Below are 24,729 nucleotides of genomic sequence, written 5' to 3' on the forward strand. Positions count from 1 at the left end.
TAGTAGTATCTTCTAATAAATTACCAATTCTTAAAACCAGGGCTGCGGTTCATATTTGCCTTCCTGGTGTCAGAGGTTTTCAATATTGGTATAGGTGGATAAATAATTGAAAATATATAATCTTACACCTGAATTCCTCAATGTCCCATATATAATCTTACACCTGAATTCCTCAATGTCCCATACAGGAAATTTAAATTAGCAATGTAAGTAGAATTAAAACCTCTGGCCTATCTAGAGCCCTGGGGAATAATCTTATTGAAAACAGAGAATTTACTGGAAAGCTGTTTCAACACTAATGTTGAACCCTATTGATGGATTTGACTTCCTTTAGTGTATTTTTGTGTTGTGGCAAAATCCAGATAATAATTCTTTGATGCCTCAAGATGTTTCAGTGCCCAGGTCTGTTATTTGGAAGAACTCTAGTGTACAGCTCAGTAATTAATGATGTGATTGTTGTGCTCAAAGTGTATGCAACTGAGGCTTTTTGAAGAAATGTTTGTTTGGGATTAATTTTAAATTCCTGACATTTTTCTGCTGTCCAGTGTAGTATGTCCACATACATCTGATCACACTTACTCAAGTTTGGTGTTCCTGCTTGTCCTGATCCCAGAAGTACTGTTACCATCTGATGATGGACTACGGATGGTAGAACCTTCCAACTATACAACTTGCTGAGCCCAGTAGAACCCACTCACAGTGAACAGCTGTAGACACATGGCAAGCCTGTCAGAATTCAACTTGGAGTGAGTTCTGTTCCATAGCCACTATCATCCCATGATCAAGGGATCCATCTCTGCCATTGTCAGGTGTATTTCTCAAAGACATTTAATTTTGCTTTAGGTGATATGGTCTACCAAGTTTCATCTTTCTCTCCCCATCACTCAGCCTCTAATCTCACATTATCTAGCAAATCATGACTCAGTGCTGTTTGTACCAATACCTGGACTGCTACAAAGCCCACATGTACTCCAGACCCTACTCAAACTCATGTTACCCAGTTTATGGGTTGGATCCCATTCTTAGGAATATAACATCAGTTTGTAGTGCCCGCAGAGCCTGCCAGACTATGCTGCCTTCTTTATGATAGAAGAAGCAAGAAAGAACATTTTGGGTTTTTTAATTTTGTGGATGTATCACTATTTCCATTATCACTATCTCCATAAGACCCTATACTCTTGACTGAAGTAGTAGGTCCCTGAAGTAGTAGGGCTCATCTACCTTCTTTGACTACATGTGTTCTACTGAAGCCTCTAAAGTGCCAGCCACTTTTTAGCTTTTCCAGTGTGCTTAGCATGATGTCATTAGTATGATGTTCTTCTGGATATTCAGTGTCTTTGGTCTGTATTATGGCAGAGAGCAAGAGATTAACATAGCTTTTAGGTAAGCTATAAAGGAATCTTGTGGCACATCCCAGACAAAAGCAGATTACTTCTGATTCTCTTCTGATCAGAATAAAAAAGAAACACTCATCAAATGACCATATACCAGGTTCCTGAAGCCATTTAATTTACTTTAGGTAGGGCCAGCAGAGTACCTGTTATTGGGGTCACCACTTAGTTAAGGATAGTTATTTCTCTAGCATCATTCTGGATTCTGGAAGGTGTTTCTGGTGAATGAGATGAACATGTGATATAGGCCACCACCTGTGTCCTCTAAGCCTTCAATGATGCACTAGCCTCTGCTTATTGTTAAGGTTGCAGTGTTATTTAGACACCATTCTAGGCAGATTTCTTGGACATACTCTATTGTAATAGTTCTTACTCCACAGGCCACACACTCAATTTAGAGTTAACTCAGAGTCATAAAATTTGTCAGTGTTAAACACTAGTGAAGTGCCCTGAATATCCTACTCTGAGTTGGAAACTGGCCAGCATACCACCCACTCTCCAGCCCATGTGGAGGTGATACTGGTAGAGACCCGCCCAGTATGGAGTTCTTGGAATCTTTGAGCAGGACTTTCCACATGTCCAGCCTCCAGATTAAGTGGCTATAGATCCTTTTAGGTAGAGTACAAAGATATAGCATAACCTAGCCATGGTGTGACAGAGCCCAACTCCCTAAGCACAATCACTGGCCTGTTCTGAAAATTATTTCTGGTCTGAGAACTAAAAAAGGAAAATGAATTTTATTGGCACAGCCTCCCTAAGCCTCAGTCCCCTTCATTCTTGCCCTTTTTTGAGTGCTAGTCCATTTAGGATATTACAGCAAAAACACCATAAACTAGATGGCTTACAACTAGTAGACATTTTATTTTTTCATTTTTAAAGACACAGAGATCTAAGATCAAGATGCCATAAAATTTATGTCTAAGGGACCATTCCCTAGTTCACAGAACCTATGGAAGGGTAAGAGGTTCTTTCCTGAACCTCTTTTTAGTATAAAGATGCTAATCACATTCATGAGGGCTTTAGCCTCTTGACCCAATTACTGCCAAAGGTTCCATGTCTTAATACCAGCCCTTAGGAGTTGAGATTTCAGCATTTGAAGTGGGGCTGGAGGAGTGAAGGTTGTGAATATTAAGTATCTTTCTCATACAGAGAAAGATACCTAACAGGGTCTATTGTTCGGTATGACCCTGGGGTTTTATGATGCACAGTCTCCACGGATCCCTGCAGACCAAATCCTGTTCACTGCCCGTAGCAATCATTAAGGCAGTTGTCCTCTCTACCCAACCTTTGTGCCTTGGGCCTTATCATTCCTAGGGACATTAACAAACCATCTCTGCTACCAATGACCTTGGCCTCCAGAAGAGGCACATCTAAACTGTCAGCCCAGTACACTCTTGATGGACCCTCTCAATGTGTGTCCTCTGGATCTTCTCATGGAACATAATTCTCTGATGGTTCTTTTGACCTTCCAAAATATTCCAATCTTCTATTCCCATCTGCCTTCTATTCCATCTGCCTTTTTATGTTTTGTCTCATGTCTCCAGAGTACCTACAACATCCCTCTCTCCAATTTCTAGGAACAACTCCAGGAGAGCATGTCTTCCATCTTCTTAGATCTTTGCCCAGGGTGCCAAGTCTTGTGTCCCAAGAAAGCACAGTAAATTCTTGTCCCCCCATTCTAACATCAGGCCTCACTAATCAAACAACTGCAAAAATCCTGTTTCAAAAGTTCTGCCCTGGATCCCATCAGTACATTCCAGCTGATTACAGCTCCTGTAGTGACTGCTCTCTCATCACACACATTCTTAGCTGGCTTTTCTGGACTTTAATCTTAGTTAAGGTGGCTAAGGTAAGCCAAGAAAGAAGGTGGGACATCTCTGAAGAGAGGAATCTGATACCATGAGATGGTGCCCCTTAGCATAGCAAATCTAAGGAGGAAGAGACCTTCAAACTCTGGAGATTCAGGAGCTCTAAGAACAAAATCCTCAGAAATGTCCCAATTCCATAGTCCAAGCTATCTTGTTTTCCAAAGCCAGACCTTGACCTTTTGTTGTATATCCACTTCAGCTGCCATCCAGTTGTCCTAGCCACTGTGGCAGCAATTTCCTGTTCCAGAAATGGAGATGAGGGCTCCTCATAAGCTACAGAGGAGCCTTCTAGATCCACCCCTTCCTTCACCTTTGGGTACCCATTATGACCTTCAGAACACTCAGTGCCACCTGAACCAGCTCATATCCTCCAGAAGGCAGAGACTAAAAGGAGAGACATCCTCTCCCTGAGCATCTCTGCACCTGGAAGGAGAAGGAAGAATTGAGCCTTCTGCAGTGCCTCAGAAGCAAAGTATCCAGCAAGAAGTTCACCGGTTGGCAGGAATGGCCTAGCATCCTCAGTCATTGCCTGGGAAGGCAAGGTGGCAATCAGTCTGCTCCTGTGAGAGACAAGAGTAGTGCCCTCTTCCAGGCATCTATATTGCATTTCTAAATAACTTCCAACTGCAGCTAGTTATATTCTCTTTGGGGTTTGCTCACCAGTACCTCACTGTCAGGTAGTATGTTTTATAGTTTACTTACCAAAAAGAAAAGTTCTGAGAAGGGTGCTCCATGCAAGGCCTTAAATGCCTGGTATTTCACAAAAAGTTTCTGTTTAGTTTGTCTCTGAGATAATAGAGTATCACTCAAGAACTGTGTGATGGTGTTTAGAACCTAAAGCTGAGATAAAAGATGAACTATCCAATGGCAAGCATCCTAGCTTCTTGCTCTTGCATAATTTACCGTAGCAAAATAGTTGTTAGATTCCCCAAAATGTGTCAGTCCTCAGGTTTTCTGTCTTCATAGGCTCATGAACAATCAGCCAAATCTCTGCTCTCTGCTTCCATGGATCTGTAACTGGAATCTAGTGTTCATAGGATCCTTGAGTCCCCAGTTTCAGTTCTCTCAAAAAAGTGGGCATTCACTATTTTCTAATAGGAGGCTCAGCTACTAAGTATTGTGCTTTTCTGGATCAGTGTGATAGAGGCAAATTTCACTTCAGTGGAACTTCTCTCTGATGGTCCCAATTTTGCCTCTAGAGTAATGTACAGTGAATCTAGTCTACTACTCCTTTAAATAATTGAAGATGTGACACATTGTTCATTCAAGTCCAAATTAATTTTCTCTTCTCTGTATTCATGCCTATTTGTGTTTCTTTTAGAATGTGAAGCTAGAAACTATCCATGGCACCCTAAGTACATCCTACTGTTCCATACTTGTATTGATGCAGCCATGTTACTATGTGGACCATCCAGGCTACTAAGACTTTGAAGTCCTTTTCTTGCTTTCCTACTTTGAGCAATATTTTTAAACTCCAAGTTTACATTTATTACATGTGCAGTATGTTCTATAACCATAAATATCGGTTGTATTATGAATCATATTCACATGATATGAACCAAACTATATGGCACTCTACTTAAAGTATAGAGATAAAGCCTGACATTTACTGAGCCCTTACTGTGTGTCAGGCACACTGCTGAGTATTCACATGGACTATCCCATTTGCTGTTACAGGACCATGAGTAATACTGTCTCCACTTATAGATTAAGACAGCAAGATTTAAGGAATTCAGGCAACTGTCTAGAACTATGAAACATCTGAATATTTGCCTACTTGCAAACTAAGAAATTGCCCTGCTACGATTCATGAGTACAGGTATAATGCATGAGACTCCTAGATCAGGGACAAAGGACTATATTACAGGCATAGCAGCAGGCAAAAGAACAGCATGTACCCTAATTCCCAGAGTCCCAGCTCACCCAGACTGATATGAAAATGTGGTAACAGTTGTGCACACAGGGGTTGGAATGTAAGAGAAACTGAGCTTGGAGAGTCCACATATTTCAACATGAACTGCAAGCCTGCTTCTTTTGCCTAACAGGGTTATATCTTTTTCTATAATGAGCAATAAATAAATTAGTCATTTACCCTGGAAGAAGACACTGTCTTCTACGGCTGTTCACTCTAGAAACTTCTGAGCTGTGGAATTATACTGTAAATATAAGTAGAGCCTCACCTTGGCTCACAAGACATGCATAAATGAGAGACTTCCACAGAAGTTTCTGACACCCCGTTGTTGCAAGTGTGGTGAGAAATGGCTCCACATACAATGACAACAGTCTTCATTTGCTCTTGCTCTGCTGTGTTGTGCTCTGCTTTTTGCTGCTGGTATTTTTAATGTGATTTAGTCCTTCCCTTTCGGCACTTGTCTTTTCTTGAGCACAGTACTCTAAGGTTGGGTTTGTCACATGCCAGGTGTGGAAGCTGCTATGGGGGGTACCACAGTCCTGCACACAGTGGCCTGTGAGGCAGCACAAAAATGTGCACATCTATGAATATAAAGTTTCCTGTGATGAGTTAGAGGAGAACAGTTTAGGCTAGATGAGTGCCTGTGTGATTTCTCTAAAACCTAAAGCAGCTCTTAAGTTAAAGAAGTGCACATTGCAAAACATGTAAATATATTTTCTAGTGAACATTTTTTTTTAACTTTTTAAAGAATACAGAATAAAAAAAAAAAAAAAAAGCATTTTAAACATTAAAAATTTCATTAAATAAAGTAATAGGAATTCAACAATGGTTGCTGTATTTCACGATGTTATCTTCATATTAGTTGTTTGGGTTACCAGATATAAACCTGCAAAATTGGTTAAAAAAAACAACAACAACAAAAATTATAAGAAATTAAAAAGAATTTTTAAAAACTTAAGCATTAACTGCTCCTTTCAAAAGACCAGCAGAATACACATGCTAATGTCCACAGTTCTCAGGAAATGTGGGGCCTTTGCACACGCTCTACCTCTCACACACTGCCCTGGAACACTGTTCTTCTCTTTAAGTCTTGATGAATGAGTGCTCATATTCCAAACTCCAGATTTCCTGCTTGAGGAAGGAATCCCTAATGATTCTTCAAACAGAACCCAGAACCACTAAATATTTTTACCAGCTGGGATCAGGAAAAAGACCCCAAACTTCATTTATTATCAATTGGTAAATATAATAAGGAGAATACAAGACATCGTGAAGAATTTAAGATCATCTAAAGACTAAAACTGGCAATTCTTCTGGGCATTTGGCTGCCCCTTCAAACTTTAGGGGTTCTTTAATAAAAATGTTATTTTAAGGAGCAAGCTACCTCTGCAATAAAAGGAGAGCACTAAAAAAAAAAAAAAAAAAAGATCAGCAGAAATCATTACTACAATTTTTGAAGCTATCCTGCAAATATATCTTTTTCCATTCTTTCTTTTGTCTTTCTTATCATCCCAGTTTTTCCTTCCTATTGAATAAATTCTATCCTTTTCAGAGTATCTGTTGTACCTTTCAGATTTTATTTATACTTTTAGGTTCTCACACTACCAAGACAATACAATGTTTTTACATGCAGGTCTGATTTATTTCACTTACCAATACAGTCTCTAGTTGCATCTATTTATCTATAAAAGCCTCAAATTTATATTTTTTTAACTGAATAATACTCTATTGTGTAGAAATACCACGTCTTTTTTATCCATTCCTCAGTTGATGGGCATTTGGGTTGTTTCCAAGATTTAGCTATGACAAATTATGCTGCTATAAACATGGGTGCACATATATCTGTGTGGCATGATGATTTCACTTCTTTTGGAAAAATATCTAGGAGGAGAATAGCTGGGTTGAATGGGACTTCCAATCCCAGCTTTGTGAGAAATCTCCATATTGATTTCCATAATGGTTGTACCAATCTGCACTCCCACCAACAATGAAGAAGGGTTCCCTTTTCCCTGTAGCCTCTGCAGCATTTGTTCTTGGTTGACTTTTGATGATAGCCATTCTTTCTGGGGTGAGATGGAATCTCAGTATTGTTTTAATTTACATTTTTCAAATGACCAATGATGCTGATGCTGAACATTTTTTCATATATTTATTGGCCATTTGTATTTCTTTATCTGAGAAGTATATATTCATCTCAGATGCCCTTTTTTGAACTGGATTTTTGAACTTTCAAGGCCTGATTTTCTTTTTAAATTCCTTATTATGTTCTAGATAGGAGTCCTTTGTCTAAAGGACAATGTGCTGAAAATTTTTCCCAATTCATGAGTTTTCTTTTTTTGTTAGTGATTTCTTTCGTTGTAAAGAAATTTTTCAAAAGATGTGATCCCAGTTGTTGATTCTTTGAAGCATTTCCTGTGCAGTTTGATTTTTGTTAATAAACTCTCTTCCTAACCCTATGTCTTTTAAAATTTCTACCTACTTTCTCCTCCAGAAGATTTAGTGTTTCTGTTTTGTAAGTCTTTGATGCATTTTGATTTTATTTTGTGCATACTGAGAGGCAAGAGTCTATTTTTAGCCTTGGGCAAGTAGCAAGCCAGTTTTTCTGGCACCATTTATTAAAGAGACTGTCTTTGTCTCATTGCTATTTGTTTCTCAATAAAATTATGGGAAAAAAAATTTTAAAAGAGGCTTTCTTCCAGTGAACATGGTTAGCCCCTTTGTGAAAGATAAAGTGACTAAGTGTGTTTGTAATTGTATCTGCATCTTCTAATCTGTTCCACTGATCCTCAGGTCAATTTTATTTTATTTATTTTTTTATTTTTGCCAGTATCATGTTGATCTTATCATAGTAGCTTTGTAGTGTAATTTCAAGTCACCGTTTGTGATGCCTCCTGCCTTTCCTTTGTTACCCAAGATTGCTTTTGCTATTCTAGGTCTCTTCTGGCTCTAGATGAATTTTAGGAATGCTTTTCTAGATCTCTGAGGTATATTAATGGTATTTTAATCAGAATTATATTGAATCTGTGTTCCAATTTTGGGAATATGGCCATTTTTACAATGTTGGTTCTTTATATCCAGGAGCAAAGAATATCTCCCTGTTTTCTGAAATTCTCTTTGATCTCTTTTTTCAGAGTGCTGTAATTTTCACTGTATAAATCATTTACTTCCTTTGTGAGATTGATTCCTAAACATTTCATTTTGGAGGTGTTATTGTGAAAGGCATGACTTCCATAATTTCTCTCTCAGTGTGTTCATTGTTTGTGTATAGAAGTGCTATTGATTTTTGAGTGTTGACTTTGTATCCTGCTACACTACTGAATTTATTGTTTAAATCTACAATTATCTTGGAGTTTTGGGGGTCTTCTATGTACAGTGTCACATCATGTGCAAATAATGATAATTACACTTAGTCCTTTACAATCATTATTCCTTTTATTTCTTTCTCATGTCTAATTGCTCTAACTAATGTTTCCAAAACTATATTGAACAGGAGTGGTGACAGTGGGCATCTTTGTCTTGTTCCTGATTTTAAAGTGAAGGCTTTCAGTTTTTGTCCTTTTATTATGATGTTGGCTGTTGGTTTGTCATAGATGGCTTTTTATCAGGTTGAGGTAAAGATCATCTATTCTAATTTTCTGTAGAGTTTTTGTCTTAAGTAAGTGTTGTACTTCATCAAAAGCTTTTTCTGCATCTACTGAGATAATGATGTGAATTTTTTTTCTTCAGCTCTGTTGATATGGTGTATTACATTTATGGATTTTCTTGTATTGAACCATCCCTGCATTCCTGGAATGAATTCCACTTGGTTGTGATATGTAATCTTCTCAATGATTTGCTGCATTCTGTTTGCTAGTATTTTATTGAGGACTTTTGCGTCTATGTTTTCTAATGAACAAATTTTAATTCCTTAGCCTTAGAACACAAATCTTTCCTTTGTGATGACAAATTGCAAGTGTCAAATCGCAAGTGTCAACTGCATTCTTCCACTCTTATATAAGAAACCTAGAAATTCTATTAACAAGTATGCTGTTGGTTTTTTCCAGTGAACATTGACCTTTCTAATGTCATTGCCTTTTTCTGCCATCCCCTGACTCCCTTTAAGTTCTCAGGATAGCAGTGAAATGCTCTTGCTTCCCATCACAGTGAGGTCTAGTGATAGCATCAGGGCCACATGAGTGGTAGAAGAGGCCATATTCAGGACTTGGGGACAGAGGCACTGTGATGATGCTGAGTGAACATGTTTAACTATGGAGGTTTTAAAGCTGCTGCAGTTCTTCAAATGTCCAACCTACCCTCTAAAAAACTACACAGTTCAGCTCAGCGAGATAGCTCAGCAGTCTAAAGTGCCTGGTCAGGCAAGCTTAGGCAGGCGCAGGGAACCATGGTTCAATCACCAGCACCACATGCCACACCAGCCCTGCCCTCAGGGCAGACTGAGCTGGCAAAAAAAAAAAAAAAAAAAAAAAAACTACACAACTCTTGAAAAATCAAAAACTATTGCTCAAGCACTGAGTCAAGACTTTCACTTCAGAGCCTGGGGAGATAGCACAGTGGTCTAAGTGCCTGCCTGGCAAGTGCAAGGATCTGGGTTCAATCCCCAATATCGCATGCTGTGCCAGCCCCAGAACCCCAGGTGTGCCATGTCGGCCACCAAAACTGGGTGTGGTGGTGCACCCCTGTAATTCCAGCTCTGAGGAGGCTGAGACAGGAGGATCACTGTAAGTCCAAACTGCACAGGGAGACCTTGTATCAAATAAATAAATAAATGATTAAAAAAAAAAAAAAAAGACTTTCACCTTAGCCGACTCCTGAGTGTTGAGTCAATCATCAGATGAGGGACTCCCAAGGAAGAAGATCCCTGCTTCCCTACCTGATATCTGCAGTTGACCTGGCCTGTCACAAATTTGCATGGAGCATTAGATTAGCTGGAACACTAATGTAATGGGCTGTGATTGCATCTATATTTAAGCTCTTAAGGGGTGTGCATGTTCATAAATGTATATATGCCTCAAGAAACATGAAACTTTCATGTTGGGTTAAACACTGAAAATAGTTGAATATTAGAACATAGTAATAACCCATTCTGTGCCATTGTGTAATGAAATTATTGGGTAGTCTCACACACCATAGTTGTGTGCATAGCCTAGATTGGCCTTGTCTCTTTGGAATATTGACTTGGGGCATTTGGCTGACTACATACAGGAAGTGAGAAATGGCAAGCCAAACCCCACTTTCTTTATGAGGGCTTGAGAGCCTGCTTACTGTTCCATATCCGTAAAGCTCTCTACTGTGTGTCAGGCCTAATTTTTCTTCTGTGGGCCTGGGGATTCTAGTAGAGGTGATCCATGTAAAGTATATTCTGAGATCTTCTTTTCCAAACGTTGTTGAAGATTATTTCTGTGTGCAACTGGACAGTATATGGGCCCTGAACATTACTCAAGTTAACCATGTTTCTTATGAGTTCCTGAGCTTTGATCATGAGGGGTGGTTTAAATTTCCAACATGTCTCAGTCACCATTCCCCATACAGAACATCTTTGGGTTGGAGGTTTGACATCTTCTTTAGGGTATTTGTTTCTTGACACCCTATGCACAGGTTTGTTATCCTTTCCTTTTGTGTTCATCATGGTGATACCATATGCTAGTGGTAATGTATGCCTGCCGGTCTGAAAACACTGTCTAGCTCCTTGTAAACGCAACGTAGTATTGCCTGTTTGATAAAACCTTTGAACTCTGTAAGGAACTAATAATAATTTTAAGAAAACACTTTTAAGTTTACACACTTCTGTAGCACAGTGGACTCATGTGAGGCCCTATATATAGCCCTAGCTCTTTCATGACTTGTGACTGCATCATTTGGCCTTTTTACCCTATTGTAAATACATGTATATGGTGGAAGCTTGCTGGAAGAATTCTGAGTATAGCTGCTGAGGCAAACTAGTACAAAACTTTTACCTCCTGACCTCACATTCCCTTATGGTCCACCATACCCGTGATGTGCAAGCACATGACATGTCCGATGCACATAAGTGCCAGATGCAGTAGGAACCTATCAGGCCTGGGGGTGGTATTCACTTGGGTTTTTTGTTGTGCTTCTTAAGGATTTCCTCTTGACTCTTAACTGTTCTCAAAACCTAGGCAGGATAGCTCAGTGGGAAGGCTCCATGTTCAGTCCCCAATACTGGGGGAGAATAAAACAGGCCAGATGTGGGGAAGAAACACTGCTGATACTCATTTACCATGTTGCATAAGAATAAATCTCAGGCTTCAAACTCTGGCATTTACTCAGCATTTGAATTTGTTAGTTTTTATTCATTTTGCTCATTTCAAAACAAGGGTTCAAGCCTCATAATTTGTCTTTCGTTTGACTACTTAAAGTCAATTTAAACTTTATTACCCCAGGAATATCGTTTCTCTAGGGCCCAAGCCACATATACTCCACAGTTCAAAATAAGAATTTAGTGTAAATGTTTAGGGAAATGTTCAGAGAAAGATTGAAATATCTACTGATTAAAAGAAAATGTTAGGTTTTCTACCTTGACCATGGCAGTGTCCATCCTGTCCTATCCTTGCCTCTTCCCACCCCTGTGCCCATGTGTGAAGGAGGCAAAAGGACCAGCATGGATTTATCTGAGCCTAAACACTGCATCAAGCTGCTATCTGAGTCTCCTATGTAGACATTAGGAGGGACCCAAGCCTGACACTTGTTCACCTTCACAGGCCCTACTTCATATCTTAGCTTCCTACCATGGTGCCCTGTCTGGGATGTTACTACAGAGTACAGTGACCAACACCCCCACCCCATGCCTTCACTTTGATGGCATTGTTGGCCATACATAGGCCAACACTTGCCTCTGGCATGAGTTCTAATGTCTTCACTTCACAAACTTAAGGACTTTGGCTGTGGTCAGGCTATCTAGGCTGACAACCACAAGACATTAGGATCCTCCTTTCACAGCAATCAACTCAGGAAGAACTAGCAGCCATGTGCCCAGAACATATGATTCATTTTAAGATGTAGAGAAGAAATCCGCATTGCTTTAAGTGTACACAAGCAGCTGCTGTCATTTGGCTACGAGCAGATGTTAAACCTCCAAAAGCTTTGCGGATAATTAAAATACTAACAGTTAGTGTTTTACCCCAGCTGTAGGTTCTGTTTACTGTAAATTTGATTTTAATGGTGCCTCTGTGCTGTTATTGAGAAGCGGTTTGCTTTTTACCTTCATACAAAAGTGTCTGCAATGAAGACAAATGTCTGTTTGCTCTCATTTCCTAGGGAAAGATGAAGATGCTATAATATAAAGGAAATATGAACATGACTACAAAAGTGAATGTGATCTTTTCATAGGGTTTGCCAGGAAAACAAAAAAAGAGACAAGTCGAATCTGCCTTGTTTGCCCTTTGAAATCTGCCTTGTCAGAGGTATGCCCTCCAATGACATTGGCTGGGCTTCTTATTTGCATAATTTTAAGGTGTGTATAATGTGTATGCCTTTGAAAAATAGGCCTTGTCTCCCAGTGTTATCTGTATTGGTTGTTTTTAAACTGTCAGAGGACATTTAAGAAAAGGTCGTCTAGCTTCTTAATTTCCTGATTCCGTAATGTAGAAAAAATGTACTAGTTTGTTAAGTCTTTAAATCAAACAGTGGCAGCCTTACAAACAGCAGATGGGAACAGTCTAGCTAGTAAAGTTTGCAGGTCTTCAGGAAGATATCTTTCCTTGCGTGACGTTCCCCAGCTCATTTCTCAGAATGTAGGTTCCCCTGTGAACAAGTGGGAAGAGCACTCCTGATGTCACTGTTGTCCTATTGTTGTCACTAGCATGGGTATGGTAAGGTGTGTGGAAGCAGGTGAGCGAGCCTTGGTCCCTGAGAGCATACACTCTCAGGGAGGCTGCATTGGAAGAAGCACGAACATCCAAGATTGTCCCTAACCCCTGTAGTCGGTGTTGACCTCAGCACCCACCCTTTGTGCCACTACCTGTATGGATTGACCTTCTGCTACTACTACCCTGGTTTGTTCTAAGCACCTAAGAGTTACATCTGGGGACTGTGCTGGTAAGTTACCTGGCTGTTTTTAAGAAGTGCTCTGCATCAGTAAATGGCAAGATCAGACCACTTTACAGTATAACTTGAAAGTGTCATTTCATCACCTTCTTTGAAACTTGATGACACTATTTGTTTTTTAATTTTTTAAATCTTATTTAGTATTTGGTACAGAGTCTGGCTATGTAGCTCTGACTCCTAGTGATCCTCCTGTCTCAGCTTCCTCAGTGCTGGGATTACGGGCGTGCACCACCATGCCCGGTTTGGGTGGCCAGCGTGGTACACCTGAGGTTCCAGGGCAAGCACGGCATGTGGTTCCAGGGATCAAACCCAAGTCTTTATGCTTGCCGGGCAGGCACTTAGACTATCAAGCTATTCTCCCAGCCCATGACACTATTTCTATCACATGAGTCAAGTGTCCAAAGTTATGTTGGTACATTATGACTTATTGACGTAGTTTTCATGCTTTTGCATGGCAGAGAAACAGTTAAGCACTGCCCTTCCCTCTCTCCCCCCTCCCTAAGCCTGTCAAGATAACCTTAAAGGACACTCCTTACCTCACTGAGTGAGATTTGTGTGCAGAACTCCCATTACTTTTAGATCTTCATGCATGAAAATGATAATATATACCTAAAGGACTGATATAATACAAAATTTCTTAGGGTTTGTGACTTTAAAAGTAAAATATTGTCTTTTATTCTTTGTCACTCTTCAGTGCCCATGGAAGTACCTAAGCCCATGGAGACTATTCTTGGGAAAGTTGAAAACCTGGTTGATTATATATCTCCAACATGACATAAAATTTATAACTTGTTTGTTTGTTTTTCTGGATAGCTTAGATTTCTTTTCAGGGAACTTATAGATTATTTTCTGCTGTTGTCAGTGTTAAGGGCAGCAGTAATAATAATTAACAAGGCAGGATACTGGTAACAACCAGGAATCCCAAAAAGAATTCTAAGATATCCAGAAAAAGTAAGAAATAAATTTTATGTCTTATTGGAAGCTGGGCATGATGACACACACTTATAATCCCAGTTTTCTGGGAGACTGGAGCAATAGGATCAAAAGTTTGAGCCTAACCTAGTCAACTTAGCAATTCAGTGAGATCTGTGTCAAAATAAAAAAATAAAATAAAATAGGGCTCAGAATGTCTGCTTAGCATAAAGACCCTGGATGCAATCCTACACAGAACAATTTGTATCTACCTGAAAGAGTTTCTCAGAAATGGTATGGATTTACGCTCATTTTTCACAGAATACTGTTTGTCTCTTCATGTGAAATAGTAGCCTCCCATTGAAATTGAGGGCCTAGCAGTGACCTTCACTGTAATGCTTCAGAAATACAGCCTCATATTTGCATATGTGGTTTAAAGTAAGATATTTACCAAAGTGCCTTTTAATTATTATGATGGTGTATTTACCATATACTTGGACCAGCTCAGGCCAGTTTAGATTTACTTTAGATTTAAAATGCCCAAGACTGTGCTCAGAAATAAAGCTTACTGTTATAGGTAGAATGTTTTAATGAGCATGTCAGAGGCTAAAAATAAGTCTTAATTTTGTATCTCAGATAACCTATTTATTTCCATGTAAATTTTAGTAGCACTGTCCAAAATGTGTTTCTAACCCTTGAAGTAATGAAAAGGCTATGAGGTATTAGTCAACCTGTGTTCTCAAAGAAGTTGTCATTCAGTTGCTGGATAGAAGAACAAGAGGTAACTCTTACCCTGTCAAAATTACTGTGCTGGAGTCATGTTGTTTCTTTGATCCCAGATAAGTCCCTAGATAATTTGGCTGGAGTTTTCACTCTAGGACTTGAGCACATCGATACTGTGTGAGGTGGGCAGTTCTCTAAGACAGGGATGCCCCGTGATGTGGATTGGTGTTAGCTCAGAAATCACTTGCTTCTTCTGAGCCAGGTGGGATTAGGGCATCCTAATGCCAGGGGTTGTTACTGTTTATAAAATGAATAAATTACAGAGCAATTATCAGCATTGATTTGACTGGCTAAACTATTGGTGACTGCTATTGTAAGAATAATGTGTTCTCTGCTTTGAAATTTCTAAAAGGTTATATTTCATTGAATTTTAATTTGTCATTTTTCCTGCTTTCACTTGAGAAACTTAGAAGCTTTTGTGACATTAAAATATGACTCTAATTTATTAGCATAATCTGTTAATATTGTTTCATTTTAAGAGATATTAAGTATGATTTCTTAACATTCTTGTTAAAATTACATCTTAAAATTGAAGTCTAGAAAAATTATATGTGGCTTAAAAATCACAATGTCATGTGTGTCCCCAATTTTTTATTGAAAGGTATTATTTTTTGGCTTGCCTCATATTCAAGGTGCTTTAATTATGACAGTGAACCAACCCAGTGTTTTCAAGCTTGGTGGCCCTAGGAAAACAGTCTGTACTCCACAGAACATTTGAGACAAGACCTAGCAACGTATAAACATTTAGTACTGGCTCATGAGAGGCTTAGAAATGTAAAAGAAATGCTGGCTCATAGCAACAAAGCGGTTTACATAGGATATTAGCACAGGCTTTCACAGGCATCAGGCGTTTCACCCCACGACATATCTTTTTAATGCTGTCTTTATCTGCTACGCGATGCATGAAATCTACTTTCAGTTTTAGAACTGCCAACAACCTTTGACCCCTTTAGTGCAGACACAATGTGACCTTTCTATTGTCATCAGCTTTCATTCTCCTGAAAATTCTATGAATTTTTATTACAAGTTTTTTTTAAACCAAGCTGAGTCTTCCACAAATTACTTGCCACAGATGAGATGAAGTTGTTGAAGTGGTGTTAGATAAGTTTTACAGCCAGCATGTGTGCTGCCAAGGAGCCCAAGCTTGTGTCCTACAATGTCATACACCAGTAACTGCTGAGCCTACTATTGGATAAATACATCATTTTATGGAACATTGATTGTTCTATAAACCCAATGGAGTATTATGCTCTATGATCAAACCATTTAGATTGTGTGTAGAGCACAGAAAATGCCATATTCAGGATGGTACTAAAAGTGCCATTTGTGTATTTTATGGATGTCATTACAGGGGAAACTTCTCTCTGTAGGCCCTGTTTACTGCAAAATTTTTTAGTCCGTAATGACATTTTTCATTCACAACGTATGCCTTCAAGAGAGGGGGCCCTTGTTTTATTTGTTTCATTCGAGTTCACTGCACAAATTCTGTACATTTTAATTAAATGTAAGCTTAACAAAATCATAAGGTATTTATTCTGTGGGAAAAAATGATGACAGTAAGGAAAGAATAGTGTACCATGGAAGGAAGGAGTCAGGTGCTCAGCCTTTTCTCAGCTTGCCTGAAGCGCAGCAGGATGGAGTACGGTTTGGGGAGCTCCAGTCTCTGTACCTTGCCTCCCCTCCTTCAGCATGGAGTTGTGTTTTCCACCTTTGGGGCTCTTCACTAATAGAAGGGCCCACACCTTCATTGTGGCATTCTAGAAAAGTAAATTAATTCTAGATCACTTCCCTGATAATAGATCCTCAAACACCCCACAAACCTTTTTATTTCACCTGAGTTCTAAACATTCAGTGCATTTAGCAATTAGAAGGGAGGGTAATATCTTTGTGCTATGGAAGCAAATGAGCAGTAAGCCAGGATTTCATAAACAGGCATGAAGCTATATTTAATGAAGCTACATTTAGCTCCATTTGCACCTTCTATACAAAACTATGTATTACCCCATTAGAAACAGGTCCAAAAAAGACATAATTTAGGCATACTATTTAATTAGCTACTATTGTCATATTGAAATCTGACAATGTCTTTTAAAAACATAAAATACAGCACAAATATTATGTTGGGATTCCATGATCTATGATAGATCTGTGTTTACTTTGGGAGGTATAAGTGTGACTGAGCCACTAGGGATAAAACTTAGGCAGTATTTCGGTTTTCTAGATGCCATATCTGGCCATTTGCGTTGGTGAAACTTACAGTCCATGTTTACTAGAAAGAGCTCAAAAACTGAAGTTGATGTGTCCAGTAAATCTTGGTCATAGCTCAGTTAGAATTTAAAGTTATAGTGGAAATTCACATTCGTTTAAATGACACTTGAACTTCTATGTAGCTCCACATTAATTCATTATGGTTGAAATGGAAGAATCTTCAGTGGGTGAATCTCTTTCAATCTGATTGAGGCTGTTACATTTTATAGGTGCCATTTTTCAAGGCACTACTGACAGCACTCGAAGTTATTAAATTGTAGAATCAAAAGATGGACCTGCACTCACATTTATGAACTGATGGACTGGCTGGGCCTGTGCTGCCGGAGGTTAAGACATTGGTGTTAAGCTTCATTGCAGCCCCTCCTGACAGCAGTATTTACCCATGTAGTTTACTTTAATGGTCTGGAAGTGGCTTAACCCACCTCTGAATTCAAATAAATTCAGCAAGTAGTTTAGAATAGCATAATTATCAGTGCTGCAAGGAATTCAAATGATCATTCTGCACTCCAGAGATTTTTCCATCTAGTTGCCAAATCTAAGCACAATTGCTTAGACTTCAGTGTGTAGTTTCTTTAGCTAATGGCCTAACAATAGGATGCTTGCTCTTTTTTCCCCCGGCTGTGTTATTTCTCCTGATTTTTAATGTAATGACAGTATATCCTTTTCTGTGTCTTAACATTTAAAGACTACCTTCTTTTTGTATCCTTATTTCTTTTCCTCCCTCCCCACCCAATTTCTGAATTAAACGAATAATGACCTTGAAATTAGAGAATGAACAGAGTTTAAGAAAATCAAGTGGAATATTGCATCCTTGGAAGAAAAGTAAGGCTTAGGGGAAAGACTGCACACATACCACAGGAAGAACTCATCACGCACAGTAAACAAAGAGTAGAGTTCCTAGTGGGTAGCAGTTTGATCAGAGATTGACCACACCAAGCCTCTCCCAAACTTTGGCATAAACAGAGTAGGAACGTGGCAGCTCTATAGAATTTCACTGATGTCAGGCCTTCTTTTTGCTTATAGACCAACCCGCATTTTGACCTCTTAAAGAAGAAAAAAATAGGGAGAGTTAAAATTTAGCAGACAACATGAGATCAGATAAAATTATATAGATAGTAATTCAAGCCTTTCAAGGATCAAAATACTTTAATGTCACACTTATCTTCCAGACCCGGGCCAGACACAGGTCCAAGAAAGATAAATGAAGGGCTATTTCTCCTTCATTAACAGGGAGAAATAGGAGAAGGGGGAAAGTGAGGCAAGGAAAGAACTCTGAACTTCTGGAAAGTTCCCAGGTAGCACCATTTGGAGGCTCACCCTCGGTGAGGCCTTCCAGACTCTCCACATAAGACCCAAGGGCATGAGTACTGCAGTTGGCACACCTGTCACTCCCACCCCGTACTTCTTCAATAAGCACTTACTTCAGCACATTAACTTTCTGGGAGCCTGATTTAGTGGGACCTAGTTAATCTCCACCTGTGGTAGGGGTATCCCTGAGGAAAAACAAGGCACATCCTAGATCAGCATTCCTGTAATGACTCAGGTGTATTCTGAATTCCTCTTGAAGAAGTGTAGTTGACATCAAGATATGACCAGCTCTTCTCACTGACCTACCCCCACTGTGTACCAGCCCAGGCATATACTTGCTCCTTGTGAAGTTAGTGCGTGCTGAGTGAACACACAAGGAAAGGCATTCAGGGAATGGATCTAATCTAGCTGACCCCTCATTCTTTTCTTGATCTAAACTTATATGATTCTGTGGCTTTCTGTTATTCATACCATGGAGAGTTCTCAAAGAAAAAATAAATGTTAAGACTTAACAGTTAACTAGTACCTTTGAATCCAGGACCAAGTTCCTCCAGTTTGGGCATGACTGTGTCCTCTTGGTCATTATGATTAGCAGCTTCTGCTCTCCCAGCTGAAATGTTGTACTTGCTATAAGACAGGCCTCACTAGCTGGGAAAAGAAATACTGTCTTTCAGAACAACTCCATTTTGATAAGCAAAATTATTGTCTTTAAAATATGCCAATAACAAATAATCTTTAACAATTCTTCTTTTTCTTTCCTTTGGTAGTGATACAAATGCACTGTTAAAGAACTGATCCATATTAAAGAGTTAGAAATAGCTCAGAAATCCAGTTACCATTGATATATAGAATGTTAAATATGGATCATTTACAGATCATTCTTATTTTGGAGGGTAAAGAAATGATAAAAAGAAAACTGATAGGAAAGTTAGAATTAAAAGAAGAAAACAAGAGCTCTGATTGAAGCCTTAGTCTCTTTTTTTATGAAAATTAAGGGCCAGCCAAATAGCTCAGCGGATTAAAGTGCCTGCAAGGGGTTCGATCCTCAGGCCTGCTGTACCAGCCCCGCCCCCCGGGGCACACTGAGACAGCCAGTGAGATGGCATGGTGGCTTATACCTATAATCCCAGCTCTTGGGAGGCTGTAGACAGGTGGATCAAAATGAGTCCGATCTAGTAGTGAGACCCTGAATACCCTGTAGACCCTTCCCTAAAATACAAAAAAAAAAAAAAAAAAGGAAAAAAAGAAAGAAAGAAAGAAAGAAAAAGAAAATTAATTTTATAATTCCCAGTCCTATCTTATCCTGTCAGGATAGAGGTTCAGAAAATGTTGCAGAGGTATACATGTGTGTCCTCACCACTGGCTTCCCTCCCCTCAAGGCTGTGCTGCTGCCAGCTTTTCTTACCCCAGTGCAGATGGCAGCTCAAGTCCTGGCCCACATTTGCACAGAAGACTTGGCGCTTTCTCCTGTATCAGCCTAACCTTTTGGGACCCCACTTTCCTAAGGGTGGGGCAGCTCCCTGCAACTTGTGTGTCCAACTAAAAACCACAAAATGGGAAGGACAGAGTATGACTTGTAGACAGTTGGGGGTGGGGCTGCACTGCCCTTCCCTGCATGGCTGCCCCAGGCTTCCCTGCTCTCCTCCTCCCTCCTGACCCTATACTTCTTCTCCCTCCTCTCGGGTCATTGGCTCAGTCATCTCCCCTGTTTCCCTCTATCCATGTCCCAAGGGTCTTAGTGTGGCATTTTCTAAAAAGTCACAGAGCCAGGCATGGTAGATCACACCTGCAACCCCAGCACTTACAAGACTGAGGCAAAAGGATCATTTCAGATTGGAGGCTGGCCTGAACTACCTGGCGAGACCCTGTCTCAACCCCCCATCCCACCCCTCAAAAATGAGAGTCACAGTGTTTTCACTAAAAGGAATTTGAGGTAGACACAGAAGATCATAAATTTTATACCTTTCCTCTGTTATAGTTACACAGTTTTTATAGTGAAAACCATTCCACAGGTTTCTTTTCTTTGTAACCCATAGTCAGAAATCTTAGCACAGGGCATGTACAGCCTTAAACAGCCTGACCTGAGATAACGACCCAATCTCCTAAGAGGCTGAATTTGTAGGTGGTCATTGGCCACTGCAGAGGACACCCAGAGCCACAGACCTCCCTGCCTGTCCATCATCTGGAGGGCTCCCACCTCACAGCCCTCTCTGTACCATTCTGGGTTGAATGTTCTTTCTTTGCTATTTTTCTGAATTCCCTGTCCCACAGCCTGAGTTTGTGGCCTCTGTGATTACCTTTGTCACCTTCCCTAGTGTCGTAGCCACTAAGGCATGCCTTGCTGGGTACCTGGTGTGTGCCCAGCCTACAGGGACTTGCCATAGGTCCACCAGGTCTGCCTTTTCACTGATGTTCAATACTTGACACATGGTAGACATTGAATAAATATTTGCAACATTAAACTCCTAAAACTGTTATTGACAACAGGTTTTTAAAATTCAATCCACAAAGCTTTCATTCTTTTTGTTGACTAAACAAATATACTGTATGCAATATTCAAACATTAAGAAAACATTTTCCTTTGGATTAAGGCAGCCAACTGCTGGCTGTTTGCAGAGCTGTACTTCCACCTGCTGCTGCGTGTGCTGTTGGAGGTGATGGTGACTGAGGAGCTGACCGCTCTCCTCCCCCAGGAACCAAAAGGGCGAACAATCTTGTTCAGAGTTCTGTTTGGACAGTTAACCAGGGAATCTGGAAAAATCATCTCAGATGTGTAGCTTTTTGCACTTTCAAACCTGTAACATACCTGCAAGTGCCCACATGGGTATGCAGACCCTGTGATACTTCTGGTCTACAGCATTCATAACGCTTTTGTATAGTGAGTCACAGTGTTTCTGATGAGGTATCTGCAGAACTGTCTTTCTTTTAAGCCTAAAAGTCTTTTTCTGAGTTCTAACTGATCACTGTCTCCCATAGGCATTGTGTCCAAGTCCTATGAGTGCCGTCTGAAGGGACAAGGAGCCACCTTCGTGGAAACAGACAGCCCGTTCACTGCAGCTGCACTGGCAGACGAATCTCCAGTCAAAGAGAAATCCCTTCGGAACAGCAAGAGGCAGGCTGAGCCCCCCGAGCAGGTCCAGCAGGTCATCATTATCCAGGGGTATGATGGGGAGTTTGCTCTTGATGCCTCTGTGGAGGAAACAGCCGCAGCCACACTGCAAACACTGGCGATGGCTGGCCAGGTGGCCAGGGTGGTACACATCACAGAAGATGGGCAGGTCATCACCACAAGTCAAAATGGGGCGCACGTGGGCAACATGATGCCCGGACCTGCTCTCCCTGAGCAGCTGGCAGAGGGTGCCACCCAGGTGGTCGTCGTTGGGGGCTCAGTGGAAGATCATAGTGTGGATGAGTCCCTTGATCCATCTGGCTCTGTGATACAGCAGGTGGCCAAACAGGAGGTTTTAAGTCTCTCTGAGGGTGGAGTTCCTCCATCTGATGCCTCTTCAGCCTTAGATGCATTGCTGTGTGCTGTCACTGAGTTGGGGGAGGCAGAAAGTAGGGCTGGGCATGAGGAAAAGGGCAGGCCTGACCACAAGGACATGCTGATCCAGCTGCCCAGTCAGGAGGCTTTGCACACAACTCCTGACCACGTAGCCCCAGAAATACAGATGTTCCAAGATGCTCAGGAAAGTCCAACAGCTGTGGAGGTGCTGACCCAGGTTGTCCGGCCCTCAGCCATCATCGCATCTCAAGAGCAGGCTCAGGTGGCCTTCAAGAAGATGGTCCAAGGAGTCCTCCAGTTTGCTGTGTGTGATACCACTACAACAGGCCAGCTGATCAAAGATGGCGTCACTCAGGTCATCCTGAATGAGGAGGGCACTGTCCACATGGTGGCTGGGGAGGCTTCCCAGTTCATCATGCAGGAGGCTGAGGCCCACAACCTGCGGGTGCCAGCTGAGCATGTGGACCTGGTAGAGTCTGAGGGAGAGATCTCACAGATCATTGTAACAGAGGAGCTAGTCCAGGCCATGGTCCAAGAGTCCAGTAGCAGCTTCTCAGAGGGTGCAACTCACTACATTGTGACAGAATTGCCCCCAGGGGTACAGGATGAGGCTGGCATGTACTCCCACACTGTGATAGAGACCACCGACTCTCAGGAGATCCTGCAAGCTGGGACTGCGCTCAGCTCTGAGGCTGTGGCCCCAAATGGTACAGAACAGTTGACAAGCATGGTCATTTATACCCAGGAAGGCACCCCAGCAGCGACAGTGATTCAGAGCCAAAGAGAAAGTAGTGAACTCCTAGAAGCATGAGGCAGTCTCAACGCCGAGCATAGGGCAGGTGTGCACAGATCCCTCTCCAGCTTGCAAGTGTTCTCTGAGCTTGTAACCTTTAAACAGTGATACTACTTCAGATAGGCCTCACATGCCCTTTTGGTGGAGGTAAAAGCCACCAAAAAGACACATGGACAGCCCAGAGCTGGGCTAGCCAAGAAAGAGTAAGGGCCCTCTCAGAGGGGCCAAGGCAGGCAGGCCCAGTGCCATGCAGCCTGTCACTGTTTGGTCCCTTTGCTCATAGCTTTCCCCTGTTACACCATTGCACTGAGAAGGAATTCTCCCTGGCTTTTTCCTACAAATATTGTCCCAGTTCAGTCATCAAAAGTTGGTCCCCTGTGGTGGGAAGTGGATAAGAACTGTCTCCTGTTGCCTCAGCCTCTCAGCTCCGGCTGCCCAGCATGCAGCTGTCAGCATTTCCTTATGTGTTTGGTCACAAATTGCAGCTACTGTGATTGCAGCCTGAAGCAGGCCACCCCATTCTTTTTTTAATTTTTTTCCCCTTTTTATGATAAAGGCATCACCAGACCAAAGGAAGCCTGTTAGTTTCTTTCATGTATAAATTTCCTCTTCTCAAACATTTTAGGTGTTCCATTGCTCTGGTTGCAGTACTACAGGAAAGAAATCTTACTACGCCTTGAGTAAGCCTTGAAGTTTGTATTCAGTTAAAATATAACTTGGTTAAAACAACTGATGCTTCTAATTTTGACTTAGTTTCATATCCAAAGTCTATACATGAAATGTACACTCAGAAAATATTGTTTATATCAATATTTTGCTTTTTATAATGAATGTTCATATTGATATCATTTTTGCAGATTTATTTGTAATTATGTCAGTTTTAAAAACTGATGGTGATCATTAACAAACAGAAACCAAGACGCTTTAAGCCCTCACCTTGACCAGCATTGTCTGAGTTGTGGATTAACTCTATAGTTGGATGCAAGTTTATGTTTCAGTAATTTGTTTCTTGATGCTACTGGTCTTCTTTTCCAAAAACATAAAAAGAAAAATCTCCTCCCTCAAAGGCAAAAGTTGCTTTTGTTCTGTTTTGTTTTCTTTGAAATAAAATTACAGCATTAAAACCTAACAACTGTGTTTTTCTCTGAGTGGCCAGCAGGCCAGGTGCCACAGCGAGAACTTGAGAGAGCCTCACCTGCCTGAAGGTCCCTCCCTGTCTCCGCTACTATCTTTCAGAGAGTGTCTCTCACAGTCTACTACTGTTTTATGAATGCTTGGCAAATAGCCCGAGCACATTCTGGCAACAGTAACATACTCTATCTTGGTTAGAACCTAGAAAATGTGGAGAGCAGACATGAGAGAAAAGGAAGCTGGTCCTGTCTTGGTGTCAGTACAGTACCCTCTAATATCTCCTCCTGAGGGCTGGAGTATAGCTCAGAGATAAAGTGCTTGCCTGCCATGTTATGGCCATAGGTTTAATTCCCAGCCTGGTGGAAGGGAGGGGTCTCTCTGTGAGGCAACAGAGGAAACAAACTGGGCTTGTGCTCAGTTCCTGCCTGCCTCTCTTTGCTTTGAGTTCATCCAATTCTAGGGCTACCTCCCTATCCACAGCCACCCCACCAAAATTATAAGAAGGAAAACTTCATATTTGACACTGAGATTCATAATTAGCTGTGAGTGTGACTAGCTCGTGTTTCCTAAAAATGGCAGGGCTATTCAGCCCTTCTTAAACAGTCTTCTGCAAACAGTGACAGGATCAACTCCCGTTTGTTATCAGGATAGAGGTGACCTTTACAAAGTGATGGCCCTTTCCAAGCTTCTCATACATGTTAAAAAAAAAAGGGGGAGAATGCTTTTCAGTGGAAATATTTCTTGATCATTTCTCCCGTTTCCATCAGCCCAGCGGCTTCGATGCTAATTCCTAA

At 40.9% G+C, this 24,729-nt stretch overlaps 1 protein-coding gene across 1 annotated transcript in view; it reads left to right on the forward strand.

Annotated features, from left to right (window-relative positions):
* The window catches only part of Znf407 (zinc finger protein 407), a 535,987-nt gene extending 512,137 nt beyond the window's left edge, over positions 1-23,850 (forward strand). Inside the window, exon 9 of the mRNA XM_004640188.2 lies at positions 21,483-23,850. Within this exon, the coding sequence (XP_004640245.1) occupies positions 21,483-22,822 (1,340 nt within the window). The 3' untranslated portion in view covers positions 22,823-23,850. The remainder of the gene's footprint in view (positions 1-21,482) is intronic.
* The last annotated feature ends 879 nt before the right edge of the window (positions 23,851-24,729 follow it).

This window comes from Octodon degus, unplaced genomic scaffold, assembly GCF_000260255.1.
Source record: "Octodon degus isolate 3935 unplaced genomic scaffold, OctDeg1.0 scaffold00120, whole genome shotgun sequence".
NCBI classification, from domain to species: domain Eukaryota; kingdom Metazoa; phylum Chordata; class Mammalia; order Rodentia; family Octodontidae; genus Octodon; species Octodon degus.